The sequence below is a fragment of the Lampris incognitus genome, chromosome 3 (assembly GCF_029633865.1).
Source record: "Lampris incognitus isolate fLamInc1 chromosome 3, fLamInc1.hap2, whole genome shotgun sequence".
In the NCBI taxonomy this organism is placed as follows: domain Eukaryota; kingdom Metazoa; phylum Chordata; class Actinopteri; order Lampriformes; family Lampridae; genus Lampris; species Lampris incognitus.
In genome coordinates, this window is record NC_079213.1 from 99,255,603 (window position 1) to 99,268,669 (window position 13,067).

Below are 13,067 nucleotides of genomic sequence, written 5' to 3' on the forward strand. Positions count from 1 at the left end.
CCGGTTTCTACTGCAGCGGTCATACCAGTTTCCTGTTTGTTGGCGCGTGTTGTTGACAACGGCATATTTTTCGCGATGCCTGCAAGATTTACCATGGATAAATGTCAACGACATGCACAGAACCGTCGACAAACTTTCACCTGCACCTACCAGCAAACAGGTGAAAAGTTTCAAGTTGTACATCTCAAGTTACGTCCAAAATTATGAGGATGGTCCGGAAGGATGGACGGACGTATGTTTTCACCCGTTTGCTGGTAGGTGCAGGTAAAAGTTTGTCGACAATTCTGTGTGTCGTTGACATTTATCCATGGTAAACCTTGCAGGCATCGCGAAAAATATGCCATTGTCAACAACACGCGCCAACAAACAGGAAACTGGTATGACCGCTGCAGTAGAAACCGGAAGTCAGTGGACTGCTCCACCCCCTCTGCCGATCCGGGGAGGGCTGCAGACTACCACATGCCTCCTCCCATACATGTGGAGTCAGCCGCTTCTTTTCACCTGACAGTAAGGAGTTTCGCCAGGGGGACGTAGCGCGTGGGAGGATCACGCTTTTCCCCCCCAGTTCCCCCTGACCAACCAGAGGAGGCGCTAGTGCAGCGACCAGGACACATACCCACATCCGGCTTCCCACCCGCAGACACGGCCAATTGTGTCTGCCTGTAGGGACGCCTGACCAGGCCGGCGGCCCTGTGTTGGTACGCAACAGAATAGACCGCCACACCACCCGGACGCTTCGCTCCGATTCTTGCCTTTGTCGTTGATCTGGAGTTTGTGTTGAGCAGCTCGTTGACCCGCACAGTAAACCAAAGCTTAACCACAAAGACAACTACTAAAGTAATGACACAAATCAAGCTCTATCACTTCAACTTTTACACAGACTTTTATTGTTGAGGCCAAAACACGACACCGATTTTTTTTCTCACAGACCACACATACAGTGAATCCATGTACTACTTCATAAACTGCAGCACAGCACAATACTTGGCAAATGCAATTACACTCGCAGTAGAAAGGCCTGATTCATCCACCACGGGTCATCACTCACTATCTGCCCCCCCCATTTAAAAAATGGATCACTCTTTTCTCCTTGAATGTCAATTCCACCACAATGTTAGCCGTTATTCAGACCGAGGCTATAGAAGAAGCACATGCTACACAAGCGCCGCAACTTTTTGCTCGGTGTTTACGGTCAAAATACACAACTGGTTACTGGTCTGTACGGTTTACCCTTTTCATCGGATGTCTTCACTGTCCACCAGTGACAAGTGAGACCATCCCCTCGAGACTTTGGGAGCATCTGTGGTCAACTTAGCCACCTGAGTCGTTATACCCCCCCGCAGCTCGCTGCTTTGATTCAGAGCTTTGTGGGACGCAGCCCTCGGTAGGGGGTGTCTGGATACTGAAATATTCAACAGCCTGACACCAAGCTCGGTGCAGAATGACTCATGTCTGACATGGCAACGTAGGGGACTCTTTTAACTTGGCTCTGTGGGGGCGGGTGGAGAGAGCGGCAGTGTGGGGTACCGCAGTATTGTTAATGGCTTTTAGCTACTCTTCGTCTTTCCTTGGTCTCCCTTGGAATTAAAACCTATCCTTCATCAGAGCCTGGCTTTGTTGAAAGGGAAAAAAATGGAGTTTAGTCATCCTTGAGATGAAAAAAAAAGTCAAGAGAAGACTTGTATGGAGCCTCTTATTAACATGTTTTACTCCATGTTGTGCTTGAAAAGTGTCACACGAGGCAAAGTATTATTTTTACTTGAAGGGTTAAAGATCCATCCACCCATTATCCGAGCCACTTATCCTGCTCTCAGGGTCACAGGGATGCTGGAGCCTATCCCAGCAGTCACTGGGCGGCAGGCGGGGTGACACCCTGGACAGGCTGCCAGGCCATCACAGGGCTGACACACACACACCTAGGGACAATTTAGTATGGCCGATTCACATGACCTACATGTCTTTGGACTGTGAGAAAAACCGGAGCACCCGGAGGAAACCCACACAGACACGGGGAGAACAGGCAAACTCCACACAGAGGACAACCCGGGACAACCCCCAAGGCTGGACTAACCCGGGGCTCGAATCCAGGACCTTCTTGCTGTGAGGCGACCACGCTAACCACTGCGCCACCGCGCCGCCCAAGGCTTAAAGATACCAATCTAAAAGTAAACCACAACTTACATTTTCCTCATCACACAGTCGAAAGGCATGTGACTTTTAAAACCTGATATGACATCAAATCACAACAGTATTGTAATGGTAAGAGATCTTAGTTTGCTATACTAAAGTTTTTATTCCAAAAATTGCTGTGATGTATGGAAAAGACAGAATACATGCACAAATCAGCTGACAAAATAAGATTGTGTGTGTGTGTGTGTGTGTGTGCATGTGGGGGTCCCTAGACTGCTGTAATGGCTGTCATCCTCCTCAGAGAATTTGTTTCTCAGGATATTATCAGCCTGTACATATGGGGACAATTAAAGAAGATAAATCAAACAGTTTCCAGCAATTCCAGTCTCAGCAGTTTCTTCCGCCTTAATCCCTTTCACATTTCAGCAGATCCGAGAGATCTGAGTGACAAGACTGGCAGAAAGCGATACTGCGGTGAGTAGTATCGCCACTATGTCTGGCTGAACATAGAGAGAGGTAAGGTCTGCTACATAAGACAAGAAGTGCCAGTCAGTTTACATAATCATTAAAAAGTATTTCAAAATTCTAATGTTTAGTATTTCCAGAAAGTATAATTCATTTGTGGTAACATATCTGGCTGAGAACTCCAGAAGAGAAAACTCCCAAACACCCATCCGCTAATCCAGGCAGTTTAATAAAGATAGACATGATAGATATAATAAACGCAAATAATAATTTGTGCAATTATAGTTTCTGCTTAATGACAGTAATACCTAGCTGTGTGAAGCTTATTGGAAAAGCAGGCGGTCTCTTCACTGTCATCTTCTGATCATCTGTCCAGTCTGATCAGAGCACCGTTTTCAAATGTCAGAGGTCATTAAGGCTTAGGTCAGATGCTGGATTCACATCATCATCAAGGAAATCATTATCCTCTTCCTCCTCACCATCATCATCCTCCTCCTCCAGATCACTGCTTGGATCGATAAAGTCACTTCGCCTGGACCGAGTGCTCAGACGTACCCTTGGGATACCTTTTTTATGAAGTGCTGGTAAAGGTGAGGGGTAGAAAAGAAACAATTAGTGTGTGTGTGTGTGTGTGTGTGTGTGTGTGTGTGTGTGTGTGTGTGAAACAACTGGACTGAAAGATGTTCAAATATTTTTACCCCGACATCAGTACAGCAGTATGTCTATATTCATGTATAGATACCATCATCAAATTAGCCAGGCCGCATGTTTCCAAATGACTCTGGGAAACATTAAGAGCAAAGATCTCAATCTCTAACGGGAAAAATTGACCTACCATTACAGTAAGTCTCCAGGGATATCACTGTCTGTGCACGCACATGCACACGCGGGGCACACACACACACACCCACACACACAGAGGATGCCAAAGTTCCCAAGAAGAGATTGGCTTGGCAGAGATTGGTGGAGAGGAAATGAGTTCCACCGTTTCGTCCCCGGGCAGAGAAACACAGCGAGACTACAAACGCTCTCATTAGGTGCTGTGCATCTGCCCCAAACTTCATTACTCATCTCTATTTTATCTCCCATTCTCTCTGTCTTTACACCCTCTCTCTCCAACACACCACTTCTATGTCTGATGTATTCTAAACTGACCCGTGTCAAAAGCTGCATTAACCGTTGACAAACAAACACAGGCTCGTGCTTCCCGGAGTGAGGAATTTTGGGATGGATCAGGGAGGACACTCCAGATGTATGTGCATATGTGCGTGTGTAAGTGTTGTGTGTATGGCAGGAGTGGAGGGGAAGCAAAGTTTTTTTTATCCTGCTAAAAACTTTGCTCATTCTGTGCCCATCTGCTGTGCTGCCTACCACTCTTTGATGGTATGAGCACGTGCGCTGGTTTTTAATCTGTATGGTTTTCGGTTCTTTGTGTCTGCAGTCTCAGTATACTCGCCCAGCTGGCTCAAGTAGTGGAGATAGCCAAAGCAGGATTGGGAAAGTGGTATGCGAGAGCAAGCGGCCTCAGTAACTGAATCCCCCCCCAAACAAATGATGCATTGTACAACTTACTGTATAGCTTACAGCAAAGCTTTGGTGCAGGTCTTTTGTTCGGAGATTGTCAGCCCTCACCTGGTTCTTTGTCATCCAGCCATGACAGGTCATCTGAACTGATTTCAGCCAGGCTCGGGGTGGGGCTAAAGTCCTCCGAGTCAGAGTCTGACTCCACCTTCTGGACTCTGACCCGTCTGCTGTGACTGCTTGGGACTGGGGCCAGGGCTGGGGCTGGGACAGAGACTGATCCAGGAACTAATGCTGTACAACAAAAGACAACATTAGGTTCAACAGTTATTCTTGGGCTATGTGTGTGTTTGCTGCGACTGTGAGTGTGATTTTGCATGAGATTTACCAGATATGCGTGGCGACAGCACTGGTGTGGGTTGGTGTTCCCTGATGATAAGATTCCTAACCTCATCTTTCAGCTCTGACACAGTTACGCTGTTTGGCAGAGGAAAACTTAGATCACTACAAGCACAAAGACAAACACAAAGTCACATATACACTGACACATGTGCATGTGCATACACGTACCTAATTTGGCGGACCTCTTGTTGTGTGTGAGTGTACTGAGAAACAGTTTTGGCAAGGTCAAAGCAATGTGTTCTGTAGCTGTCTGTGAGCTCTTCCAGTGTCTGGGCAGGAGCACAGAGAAAATGATTAATGAGAATGAATCAAAAAACAAAAAACTGAACTTTCCTGAGTAATACTTTGTGTTTACCTTGCAGCTGCGTTCGTATTGCCTCCTGGTCTCTCTGGCCTCCGACTGCTGGAGAAACATGTCCTCCTCCTGTCTCTCTGTTCAGGAGAAAATGAGAGGAGAGGTTGAGAACAAGCTTGTGCTTGCCTAAACTACACTGGTCCAGCGCAGGGCTCAGGACATGTGCAGTCCTGTAAAATCACCGTAAGGGAACGGTGTGACGTACGTTTGTGAGTTGGTGTGACTCACTAAGTCGAGTTTTCAGTTGGTCGACCTCTCTCCGCAGTTGCTCAAGTTCCTCTCGGCGGAGCTTTGAACTAAAACTGTAAAAAGAGAAAAAAGAACAGTGTCAGAGTCAAAAGCACAGCAGTTGTGTGACTTTGTTGTGCACAGAAGGATGCAGGATCACTGTTTTAAGTTTTTACTTGGAAGTAAGCCTGGTATTGACGAGGTATTTTCAATTGAGTCATTAACATTACATACTATTTACATAACAACCTGACTGGACGCTTAATACTGACATTGTTAAATAGATGCTTTTGCACCTGAATCATGTTTTTTGCTAACTGACAAACCAAAAAAGCAAGGTGAGTCATCAGAAACACTTAAAACCTATTAACCAAAGATTGACAACATGATTTGTTTGAGCACATTAAAGGTGATGGAGCACATCTTGCTTGCATTTCTGCTGACGGTGTTTCTGTGAAATCCTACCTTGAATGAAACCACAGCGGCAATACCAAATGACAGAATACGAGGGAGAGGCTAAGACAGCACAGTGGTGGGGGACGCAAAACAAATAAATTTGGCCAATTTTCTTTTTTGTTGTTAATCCCCCCCTTTTTTTCTCCCCAATTGTACCTGGCCAATTACCCCACTCTCCCGAGCGACCACCTCTGCTGATCCGGGGAGGGCTGCAGACTACCACATGCCTCCTCTGATACATGTGGCGTCGCCAGCCGCTTCTTTTCACCTGACAGTTAGGAGTTTCACCAGGTGGACATAGCGCGTGGGAGGATCACGCTATTCCCCCCAGTTCCCCCTCCCCTTGAACAGGCGCCCCGACCAACTAGAGGAGGCGCTAGTGCAGCGACCAGTACACATACCCACATCTGGCTCCCCACCCACAGACACGGGCAATTGTGTCTGTAGGGACGCCCGACCAAGCCGGAGGTAAAACAGGGATTCGAACCAGGATCCCAGTGTTGGTAGGCAGCGGAATAGACCACTACGCTACCCGGACGCCCCCGCAAATTTTCTTACCACTGAGGATTATGTTGATAAAAAAAAAAAACCTAACTTCTTACAACAGTATATATTTCAGATACACCCACAAAACTTTCTGGAGGGGTCACAACCCCACTCAAACACCCCCACCACGAATCTGCACAGATTTTCCAGCTAAACATAAATGTCAGTTTGTGAATGAGCTGGAAACCAAGTTAGTGAGCTATATCCGCATTTTAAAAAAAGTGCTGATAGCATTTGCTGACATTGTCATTCCGATGTCCCACACATACACACACACGCACGCACGCACGCACGCACACACACACGCACGCACACACACACACACACACACACACCTGAGATGCCCATGACCATTTCAGTATGCAGCTACACCCCCAGGCTCCACCTCCTATTCACCTCTCCTCGAAGTTGCCTAGCGACGTGGCTCTGGTGATGTGTCCCCGGAGACTGCTCAGCTCACGTCCAACCTCTCTCCGCCATTGCTCCATCATTCTCTCTGCTCCCGGACTTTGTTCCCTCCTCTCTCTCTCCCTCTCTTTTGACTCCTCACGTAGCCGATGAATCTCCTCTGAGAAACAGAACTAACAATGAGTGCATGATTTTTCTTCCTTTACCAGCCTTGTGGAGGGGTATAATCTAATTTGTTGCATGAATAATTAACCTCCTGATCTATAAGGACTCTAAATTGGAAATGAATGTGATGACTCTAAATTGGAAATGAATGTGATGACTTATTCAAGTAGTCCATCCATCCATCCATTATCTAAACTGATTATCCTACTCAGGGTCACTGGGATGCTGGAGCCTATCCCAGCAGCCATTGGGCAGCAGGCGGGGAGACACCCTGGACAGGCCGCCAGTCCATCATAGGGCCAACACACACACATTCACACAAAGGGACAATTTAGTACGGCCGATTCACCTGACCTGCATGTCTTTTGGACTGTGGGAGGAAACCGGAGCACCCGGAGGAAACACACGCAGACATGGGGAGAACATGTAAACTTCACACAGAGGACGACCTGGGATGACCCCCAAGGTTGGACTACCCTGGGGCTTGAACCCAGGACCTTCTTGCTGTGACCACGCTAACCACTGTGCCACTGCATTGAGTGCAATGGTTGGTAAATATTAAAATTAGTTCAAGTAGCCTTTTCATCTAATTAACACAAAGGGGAGTAAGGTGTTGACATTTTAAAACGACACTGTGACCTGGGAAAGATTGAGGGGTATGGTACAGTAACACAGGAGGTCACCTTGTAGAGTCTGGATGTGGCGTTGCTGAGACTGTCTCCCCCTGTCCATGTCATGGAGTTTCTGTGTGAGACACTCAATTGCCTTGAGAAGACATTGGAGAAATAAATATGAACTTTTGTCTCAGTTGAGCAGTTGGATAAATTGCATACTTACACAAACTATTTGTTTTCTCTATCAAGCAAAACACACACACACACACACACACAAACACACACACACACACACACACCTGACTCTGTATCTGAAGTTGTGACTGGACAGCAGCTACATCTCCCCATTTCACACCAGGACTAGAGGATGAGATGGGCTGCTGGGGGAGGGGGACTCGAGGGGGAGGAAGCGAAGGCAGGCCCAAATCTGGATCATGATTCACCTCTCTCACTGGAAACAGATCTGAAGAGGAAGGCGATGAAGGAGGAAGACCATACAAAGTCCAAGTACACGGATTGGCAAGGTTTAAGACAATGAAATCAACAGATTTCTAATTTAGCTTTTATATTCTTATCTGGCCTATATGGGGGTCTAGGCAAAAATGTGCATTTCCCCTTCAGCTATCTCAGAAATCGTTGTTGTACCTTCTCTTCCTTTGGAGAATTTCCCCGATGAAGCCAATCTCTCCTGTAAATATACATGTAAATATATATATATATATGAAACACTGACATTCAGAGGGTATTCCAGAGCTCAGAGTTTCTGTCGATAAGCATTTTCATCTCAAGAATACCTTAAAGCGCAACATCCACCGACCTGTGGAGCCACAGTGCCATCTACTGTTGCATTAAGGCGTCACGGTTTATAACCACATAAAAACCCCAAAACAAACAGGAGCCATGCCTCGCTACCCAAAAGACTCTCCGATGTCTTTCAAAGCAAACGAAAGAGAGAGGTCGGAAAGAGACGGACTCTTGAACTCACCCTGATCTTGGCCACGCTGCCATCTGCCTCAGACAGAATGGCGCTCAGCTGGTTGTCCCAGTTCATCTCAGGGCTTCATTTGGACGGAAACATATGACGCGAATTAGTCATTCCTCGGTATGTCAAGTGGGTACAGTGGTGGATGTTTACACTGGATTTCTACCGTACTTAATCAATCTGCTTCATCCAAGTGTCGTGTGGTTGGCCAATGGACGTTACATCAAGGAGCGTTTACTGAGGATTACAGTAACTCTAGACGTGCTTTGCGGCTGGCTTATGAGGCAAAGTTAAGGTGTCGGACACCTTTAGAGAGATGACATTACAGCAAGCTCGCGCGACAACCGTGTGGGAGTCAACTGTTAGGTCAAAGTGGGAATGTAGTGGTTTCGTGTTATGGTGACGGTAGCGATCATCTGTAAATACCATCTGAGCTCCTATAGCTCAGATGGTATTTCACTTGTGGACATATATTACAATCGTATTGTTATTCTGTTATATCGTAAGTATTAATAGCCGTAGCTACCAGCTTGGCACGGTGCAGTGCGTGTTAACTGTAGCTCACCTAGCTACTAGCGACAACCGCTTCTCGCCGATAACTGTTTAGTTTAACGATCGATGAAGGTCAGGCGCCGGCAGACTTGCTCTCAAACACTTTATAACGCTTTACTGTGGATTTACGATCTGTCTGGTTTTTTTCTTCACCAACGAGAGAACAAATGGTTGGATTTAATAATAAAAAAAGAAAGGGGGAAAAAAACCCAACAGAATGTACAATTGTTAGCTACTTACAGCACACCCCGTGATCTAGTTTTAAATCCAGGAGCCCGCAATAAAAACGTAATTGCGTACGACGTTTCCCACTGGCCTTCTGGGTAATGATGTCCCAATAGTCATTCAATTAGTCCACATTTTATGTAATTAGAAACTTTGTAACATGTAGTTGTGCTGATTAGAGAAGGTGTATCTTTATCCACACACTGGGTATATAAAAACGATGTATAAACAGCAAGTGTCTAGATTAACCTGCAAGCGTCGGGTGCGGGAACATCATATCCCACAATGCAACACTGTGTTGACGTACAAGCAAACGATGGCGTCTCCCACGGTCAATGTTGAAAGCGTGACAGACTTGCTAAATGACTGTCTTTCAAAGTTTGGCTTTGAGGTTTACGCACTGAAGGTACGCTCGCACACACTCGTATTACACCTGTGTGGGTATGTTACAAGTAAGACCTAAAATGCGCAATAAAAATGCCACTCAGTTCCCATGCTAACTTCGCTAAGCATACCCTGGCTTTTGCTCCTTGACTGCGTCACTGCATATGTGTCTCTCTGACGGTTTACCTGTCTGTTGGCAACAGACTGGCTGGTACAATGTGGTGCTGGCCCCCTCTCTCCGTCTGGCCCACCCAGATGACACTCTGGCTGTAGTGGTGCTCAGCACACCATCCATGTTTGAGCTTGCTTTCTTGCCCTTCATGGAGAATACGGGTTGCCATGGTGTATCTGACCCCATCGACCAGTGTGTTAAGCACTACATAAACTCTGCAATTTCACAGGTATGCATCTCTGTGTTAGAGAAAGTCAAGGAAGGGCATGGGGGAAAAGAGACGCAAGCAGGGACAGAGATGAGGTTATGCGGTTGAATTGTAGATATACAAGTTTCACCTTAATGTTTTCCCCTAATCTCAATCCTTGGTAGAGTTTCCCAGGACAGAACGTGGATGTGAGTTATGACTATGAGATGTTGCCCAGCAGAAAGCCAAAGTTCCTTGCCCAAACTGCTGCCCATGTGTCAGGTGCAGCCTTCTACTACCGACAGAGTGATGTCAACGACCATCCCTGGGGGAAGAAAGTAAAATGTTCATACTATGTTTTATATGTTTATCTCCTGATTATATGAGTCCCCATTAGTCTTTAGCTAAATCTATAAACAAAATAATTATCAATTATGTAAGCTTTTCCTTTATTGCCACATCTCTGCAGTTTACTTATGCCTCTATCTCCCTTCTACAGAAGATGTTTGGAGTATGCGTGCATCCTAGATTTGGAGGCTGGTTTGCCATCAGAGCTCTCTTGGTGTTTAGAGGTGTGACTGTTGGTTCTGAATTTGTGCAGCCTACTCCTCCTGACTGTGTGCCTTCTAGAGAGGACAGGATACAGCTTTTAGAGAGTTTCAATCTTCGCTGGCAGGTAATTGATCACCTTTTTATCAGTTAGTCTTAATTCCTAAGAGATAGTCCAATGATGATGTAAAGTAATGGGACTATATTTTATGTGAAGATGGGATGTCTCTTAACAAAAAAAACAAAAACAAAACTGTGTTCAGTATTGACAGCTGCTGTAACCAACAATGCTGAGGCTGAGATGCTTTATATTGTTGACAGCTAAATGGAAAGTCCTTGTCACACCACAGAGTCCGATCAATGTGATGTTAAAACTGCTGTGTAATTTGTGCTCAGGACTGGAGCTATAGAAACATCGTTGCCCCAGTCCAGACCTACTCCAAGATACAGAGGGACTATTTCTCCACGCCCCCCGCCCAGCGATTTGCTCTTCTCAAGACCTGGGGCTTACTTCAAAAAGAAGACAAGCAGGAAGATCCTCAATCGCATATACAAATCCAAGTGAATTGACGTAAATAAATAATGGAGACCGGCAGACATGAGATGGAGAGTACAGGTGCTCCACTCTGGGCTCAAACTCCTCAACTACTTGTGAGACTTAAGACCCATTAAAACCCGACCAACCAACTCTCATGAAAGAGTGGGAGATTGATTTTATCTTCACTGGGTTGATTGCACAAAAAGCCATTATTGCCATTGTATGGCACTTAGCCCAATTTTCCCTTAAAAAGGTGTATGGGCATGTCTTCCATCTGTTTTCGTTCCTCTGTTGTCTTATTGTAATGGCATAAATGCAGTGGTAGTTAAGTTGTAAACTGCTTATGATACACTGATGATAGCCAATACATCTGAGAAGAGAGAATGTCTTTATTTATTTTATTTTATTTTTTTATCATGTGGTAGTGAATGAGTAATTTATTTCCTTTGTCTTTATGCATGCTCAATAATCCAGGTAAGAAAATCACAGTAAGGTAAATCAGTTCATCTGGACAAAACGAACTGAGTCACCTTACTGTGATTTCATGTGTGTTTTGTTCCATCTAGTGGTGACTTTCTTAAGACACTTGATGCCTCTGCAGCTATTGCAAAACTTTTTATTGTGATCTTTGTAAATGATCATTAGACACAATCCCTGCTTGAGCTGGACACACAGTTAAACACAAATGAAAATGACAGCATGCGGCTAGTTTTGCAAAGAATTGGCTCAGCAAAATACAATCAATAATTTCTATACTTTCCTGCAAGATCGAGCTCAAAAAAATGCCTCTACATTGGGTCTATTCTGAGAATACAATTTTTCCGCTTGTAGAGAGTGCTGTGAAAAATTACAGTTGATTCATTCTAAGTACACGAGCCTACCATAAAAGTTTTGGGCCTGGTTTGACTTACTGGACCCATTAGATCGGGACAGCAGATAGCCTGATTGCTTGATAAAGATGAACGTCACTGACCAGTAAATATTTGGTTATTCCACCACACTACAAAATTAAAATGAGCCTTTGGTTTTTCATATAATGCTGTACTTGTTTTCTTGTCTTCAGCCTGTGTAACGGTGGAGAGACTACAGTGAAAGACTAGCCTACATATTTTTGTGGTGATTGGTAGAGTTCAAGACAGTGAGTTTTATGTCAAACAGCTGTGTAGAATTTTTCTTTCTAGTACCATTTGGTTCCACTGGTCCATCTCTCTCCAGTTTAAAAACGGATTGATGTTGGGCTAACCAAATAAAATTGACTTGACTTGACTGCTCCATTATAGATGTGACAGTAAGCTCTGCTTTTCTGCATGGAGATACACTGACTTTAAAAAGGAAAATTACTTACTGACAGCTATGGTGATGCCGGTAATTACATCGGTGTTTGACCCCTTCAAATCCCAGAGATTTAGTTGAAATGAAACCAGTACTGTTGTGTAAGCATGTTCCCCACAGCTGAACTATAAAACCTGGTTGAACCTGAGTTGCAGCTTTTAACATTGTAGTAACATTTAAGGTTTTCTGTGGGCTTGTTCTGCCATATCTGCTTGTCGGGCCACAGCAATTTCACTTCTTCATGCTCACAGGGGCCTTATTTCTCCACGTTTGGCCACTACAGTGAAGACATGAAACACTATGTACTGTGTCATTTCTCATGTCCTACCCAACAGTAACCATTAAAATGAGCAACAACTAAACCCTTCATGGCACGGTGGCGCAGTGGTTAGCACGGTTGCCTCGCAGCAAGAAGGTCCTGTGTTCAAACCCTTGGGTAATCCAACCTTGGGGGTCGTCCCGGGTCGTCCGCTGTGTGGAGTTTGCATGTTCTCCCTGTGTCTGCGTGGGTTTTCTCTGGGTGCTCCGGTTTCCTTCCACAGTACAGACGTAGGTCAGGTGAATTGGCCATACTAAATTGTCCCTAGGTGTGTGTGTGTGCGGGCCCTGTGATGGTCTGGCAACCTGTCCAGGGTGTCTCCCCGCCTGCTGCCCAATGACTGCTGGGATAGGCTCCAGCATCCCCGTGACCCTGAGAGCAGGATAAGTGGTTTGGATAATGGATGGATGGACACCAATATCTAAATCATGAACGGTTTATCCTTCCATCCATTACCAAACCACTTATCCTGCTCTCAGGGTCACGGGGATGCTGGAGCCTATCCCAGCAGTCATTGGGCGGCAGGGGGGGAGACAC

The 13,067-nt window shown here is 45.5% G+C and overlaps 2 protein-coding genes across 2 annotated transcripts; one reads left to right on the top strand and one right to left on the bottom strand.

The window, feature by feature from the left end:
• Positions 1–2,020: 2,020 nt before the first annotated feature.
• Positions 2,021–9,089, bottom strand: LOC130110226 (uncharacterized). Its single transcript, XM_056277258.1, has 12 exons — positions 9,065–9,089; positions 8,276–8,348; positions 7,936–7,978; positions 7,590–7,753; positions 7,360–7,441; positions 6,500–6,671; positions 5,102–5,175; positions 4,874–4,950; positions 4,687–4,787; positions 4,505–4,593; positions 4,228–4,410; positions 2,021–3,176 (listed from the first exon to the last, which is right to left on the bottom strand). Exons 2-12 carry the CDS (start codon positions 8,339–8,341, stop codon positions 2,998–3,000), a joined length of 1,230 nt encoding a protein of 409 aa, XP_056133233.1. The 5' UTR covers positions 8,342–8,348; positions 9,065–9,089; the 3' UTR covers positions 2,021–2,997.
• Positions 9,090–9,365: 276 nt separating this feature from the next.
• Positions 9,366–12,070, top strand: mmachc (metabolism of cobalamin associated C). Its single transcript, XM_056277259.1, has 5 exons — positions 9,366–9,455; positions 9,637–9,834; positions 9,978–10,130; positions 10,292–10,468; positions 10,738–12,070. Exons 1-5 carry the CDS (start codon positions 9,366–9,368, stop codon positions 10,909–10,911), a joined length of 792 nt encoding a protein of 263 aa, XP_056133234.1. The 3' UTR covers positions 10,912–12,070.
• The last annotated feature ends 997 nt before the right edge of the window (positions 12,071–13,067 follow it).